Below are 5,058 nucleotides of genomic sequence, written 5' to 3' on the forward strand. Positions count from 1 at the left end.
TTAAACGGCACAATCTTCATTCTCGCGAACGTGTCGTTCGTGATTCGTGTACCGCAATAACGGAGCTCCTACGTTCACCACTGCACTCGTATCCTCCTCGTTGGTCACGGAACATGTAACTATTTCCTCTGAAAATAGAAACACGCGTATGGTAAGTATAAAAATAAAAAAAGAAAGGAATGGATAAAGAGAATGGTGAAAAGGGTCATACACGAGAAAAATGATTCTACATACCGGGTAAACATAATTGCAATTGCTCGCTACTAGGATTGGTACTATCTCCTGTACCGCTGTCTTTACTATGCTGAGAACTAGTTTCTAGATACAAATGTGTTTGCGTATCGGCTACCGTAGCTGCTATAGCCGACGATGGTTGCACATTTCTAGTCTGTGTAACAGTGTTCAACCGTCTTCTAGTTTGATAAATTATAACCACCCACACTATGGAGGTACCAACGGCACAACACACGACGGTGATTATTATCAAACCAAGTATATCATCTTCGTTTACCGATACAGGACTAGGGGTTGAAGTCGGAGCTGTGAAATACGGGATATTTCTCTATTAGGCGTCATTTCAAACGCAGAAAGCGAAACAGATGTTAAGCAGAACTCGTTACAGATGTTTTACCTGGTTTTACTGTCAAATGAGATGCACCAACAACGCTACCCAACGAATTGTTCATTTGACATTCATAATTGCCAGCATCGCTAGCTTTAGTATCAACAATTATCAATAGCTGATCCTCGGCGGTGAAGAAATGACGTTCAGTCGCTTGCAAAGGATTTCCGTTTTGCGCCAGGACAACTTCGGCCTGGGCATACCACTCGCCATGCATTCCAATACAATTGACCCACCAACGGTTACTTCCTTGTTCTCCATCGGTTTTACGAACGACGGTGTTTCTTTTGAGGAAGAAACAAAGAACGAATACATAAATTCGACCGTTGATCGAGCAATGATCTACATAAATTGTCATCGAACTTTCATCGAACATTATAGAAAAATTCACAACATTTACCTAATATCGTCAGAGTAACATTCGCGACGATTAGACCGGCAAGATTTTGCGCGGTACACGAATAAACGCCGCTGTCAGCAGTTTTCACGTCAACGATAAACAATACATCGTCAGTTGGCATCATGTGCATTCTTCTTTCCCTTGCCGCTGGAAAATCGTCACCGCCATCCTTTTGCCACGCTATTTGCGGCGATGGTTGCCCTTCCGCCGAACATTCTAATCCTACAGTGCTTCCAGCGTTTACACGTATATCGCGTGAAATTTTTGAGAAAGATGGATAAACTGTAATAAGCGAGAAACACGGCATTACTGACTTTTACACTGTTCCATACCGTACGGAAATAACACGCCATCGTAACGTCCGTTAAATTTCAACGAAAACTTACTTAAAATGCTTATCTTTGCTTTTGTAGAATACGTAGTTCCATATGTATTTGTCACCATACATTGGTATTTTCCAGCATTTGCGTGAGTAACGTTAGTAAGATGTAAAATGGAAGAGGCCTCTGTCACGTTCTCCGTGGAATCAGTTTTTATTTGTAGATTGACATCGTCCATTTCAACGTTATCGTGCTTCCACGTAAAATGTAGCGGTGCACTGGCAGTACTCGTTGCTCGACAAACCAGCGTCACGTTGTCTCCTTTAATACCCATCTGACTTTTCGGTTCCTCGATGATTCTTGGCTTTGGATAATCATCTAATTCCCGTATTCGTACAAACTCTTATTAATAAGTGATCTATGACGATGACGTATGAAAAAGTGGAACTCTAAGCTAAACTAATACCAACCACAAGTAAAATTTGTATGATGGAGTTGAGTCAAGGAATTTCCTTGTAACCATTGCGGATATCCGCAATAAACTTCCGCATCGCTGTATGCCTATGTTCATGTAACCACATACTTAACCACTGTAAGCCACAGTCACAAACCAAAGCTCCTACGTACGACAGAGAAGAAACAGGCGTTAAACTAGCGTAACAAAGTTACCAACGCTTTTATCCGTTCATACGTACTCGAATTCATTCTCAGTTTAGTTAGACTAGTCATTGAAACGAATGCATTTTCCTGAATACTCGTTACATCGTTTCCACTTAAATCCAACTCGGTAACACTACTTAATCCGGTAAACGCATTTTTGTTTACCGATTTTATCCTGTTATGCGCCAATCCTAATTTCCATAGTTGTCCAAGTGGATCGAAAGCACCATTATTATCTTCCACCATATATGAAATTTTATTGAAGTTGAGTTCTCTTTAATATAATAAAACGATTACGTGATAAAGAAACTTGTGACTTTTGCTAATTTACAGTATGCTACATGTGCTATACGTACAATATCTGCAGACTAGGAGTTGACCCAAATGCGCCATCAGAAATGTCAGTGATTCGATTATGTCCAATTTAAGTTTCTCCAATTTCTCCAAAAATTCAAAAGTATTTCGTTCAATTGTCGATATTTCATTGTGCGATAGATCCCTGCAAGTAAATTTTCAATCGTAACTGAACGTCGCGCTATATCTACTTGTTATACAGAACAAAAATATTACTAACAGCTCCACGATTTCTTTACATCTGTCCCATGCTTGCATTCAATGGTGTTTATTCGATTGTGCGATAACGTTAGTTTCTGCAAACGTTCTAGTCCAAACAAACCACCTTTTCTCACCATGGTTAACATGTTAAAGTCAAGTTGTAACGTCGTTAAATTTTCGAGAGGCCAAAACGCGCCATCGTCTAACGTTTCAATCTTATTCTCTTTAAGCGTAACTCTTTCAGATTTTTTAAACCCCTAAGGCTAAGTCCCTGAATAGTCTTTAATTCGTTTCTATTTATTTCTCTGAAAAAATAGAACATGTATATTTTCGAGTAATAGTAAAGGATAAAAAAAAGAGTCGTATCAAACGATTTCTCACAGTATACGTAATTTTTTTAAATTCGTAAAAAGATCTTTCAATTGGGTCAAGTGATTTTTATTTAAACGTAATTCCTCCAACGAAGTTAAGTTATCCAAACTTCCATTTTCAATTATCCTTATTTGATTCATATTTAAATTTCTGTAAGCAAAGAGAAAAAAGAAGGATTTTTCCTGTCATTAGTATTGTTATCGAAAGTTACTCGACGTTGATGTATAAAAGTCACATAAATAAATAACTTCATACAAATGTGTAAGACAATTGGGCGCAAGAAAGGATCCGTTTCGAACGACGCTTATCTTATTTCCACTAACATCCAAATTTTGAAGTCGTTGCAACGTGAGTAACGCGGTTCCATTTATGTCGCTAATCGAATTATGAGCTCTATAAAAACAAAATATTATTCTTCTTTATACTGTGTAAAAGTTAAACATAAAAAGCATGAATGGGAAACTAAACTTTAGTCACATTCGATAATGCGAAGAATATACTTACAATGCAAGATGCGTTATGTCTTTGACAAAAAACATGTCTGGCACTTCTGTTAATTGATTTTTATTTACTTTCAGTCCTTGCAAGTGTGCAGCCGTTGGTAGGGTGATGGAAAAGTTGTCTCCAAATTTATTGGCGCTTAGGTCTCTTAAATAATATCAGTCGAAATGTTACATCAGAATGTAAGACACTTTCTTTCAAAGAACAATGATATATTTTCTGCTTATAAGAATAGTTATCGCAAATGGTACTCACAATTCTTTAATTTAGTTAAATGTAACAATACATCCGGCTCAAGCTTGCAATATTGTTCTCTTTCAACTCTCTGCAAAGGCAAACGATATTCTTAATGCTGATTTTTTTATTGCTTCTTTCATTTTACCCGTATCTAAAAGTATTTTACAATTAACATGCTCGTCGTCTTCTTTTATTTTTTCATGATTTCATACCGGATGTTTGGGAATATAATTACATATAACAGAAAATTCAAATGGCTCGGAAACATTGGAAATAATTTATTGCTACTAAGAATTTTTTGACCTTAAACATCGTAACATCGCAAATAGCCGTGTTAATATATATTGTTACGTATAGTTTGAAATTCTTGTCGACGTGTCCACAAAGGAGAAACTTTTCCTCGATATTTGTATTCTTTCTGTATTTGGAATAAAACTACGTGGATATAATATTTTAATAAGTTTCGAAATGATCTAATACGACTTACATTGTTCGACAAGTATGGAAGAAAATTGACAACTTAAGTCTAGTTAACGCTTAAATTAGTAATTTCTTCTTTAAATATTTATAACAATAAATCATAGCCTAATAGACGTATCATAAAATTTTAACTTAACCAAGAAATTATTTCGAATAGAAATTAAGTTTACAAAGATATTTATCACGTGCGAGTTGTCGGTAAACTTTTAAAATCAATTTCTATAAAGTGACAGGAAAAGTATCTATTTGATTTATTTAATAAAGTCGATGTTATTATCGCGTATCTTAACTTTCCTTTTACAAATTCATGGAATACTATCTTATCTCGTTAGATCATGTTACACTGCATATATGCAGCCTATAGTTTTGAATCGTAACGATAACTACGTGTAAAGTAACGTTACACGATTCCAGCAGCATTAAAAAAAAAAAAAAAAAAAAAAAAAAAAAAAAAAAATAAAAATATGACAGTACACGATTTTCAAGTGACAATCAGCATTGAGAAGAGAAGAATAAATACGAGGAGTCTCGTTGAATATTCGGAAAACGAGTAGAATGGAACGATCCATGAGAGACAGCACGGCTCCGTGATGATAAACGTTTCTCTCTTGATAGGATAACAAGCGATTATTTACTTACAAGATCTCTGTCCATGGTGTAGTCCGCTGGGTGCTCCGATCAATTGCAAGCTACTGCAGTCCACCACATTCCCAAGGCATGCACACTCAACGGGACATTCGTTATCCTTGGTATTACGATACGATAGCCTGTCGGCGTTTGTAAAATTCGATGAAGTTACAAGTATCACCGATAACATAACAACCGTCCATTTGTATTTCCACACAAGTCGATGTATGAGAAAAACTTGTTCCGAATTCGACATCGTACGTATCGTCGTATCGTTCCGCTTA

The 5,058-nt window shown here is 36.4% G+C and overlaps 1 protein-coding gene across 1 annotated transcript; it reads right to left on the reverse strand.

Annotated features, from left to right (window-relative positions):
• LOC143221235 (leucine-rich repeats and immunoglobulin-like domains protein 3) lies at positions 1–5,030 on the reverse strand. Its single transcript, XM_076446717.1, is given in 21 exon segments — positions 1–128; positions 235–540; positions 632–796; positions 799–906; positions 1,023–1,304; positions 1,409–1,720; positions 1,813–1,903; positions 1,906–1,961; positions 2,038–2,276; positions 2,359–2,422; positions 2,425–2,501; positions 2,577–2,613; positions 2,616–2,789; positions 2,792–2,862; positions 2,939–3,079; positions 3,185–3,322; positions 3,434–3,577; positions 3,682–3,730; positions 3,733–3,755; positions 4,787–4,805; positions 4,808–5,030. Coding segments are annotated over 21 exon segments (2,847 nt in total).
• Positions 5,031–5,058: the final 28 nt, after the last annotated feature.

The sequence above is a fragment of the Lasioglossum baleicum genome, unplaced genomic scaffold, assembly GCF_051020765.1.
Source record: "Lasioglossum baleicum unplaced genomic scaffold, iyLasBale1 scaffold2098, whole genome shotgun sequence".
Lineage (NCBI taxonomy): Eukaryota > Metazoa > Arthropoda > Insecta > Hymenoptera > Halictidae > Lasioglossum > Lasioglossum baleicum.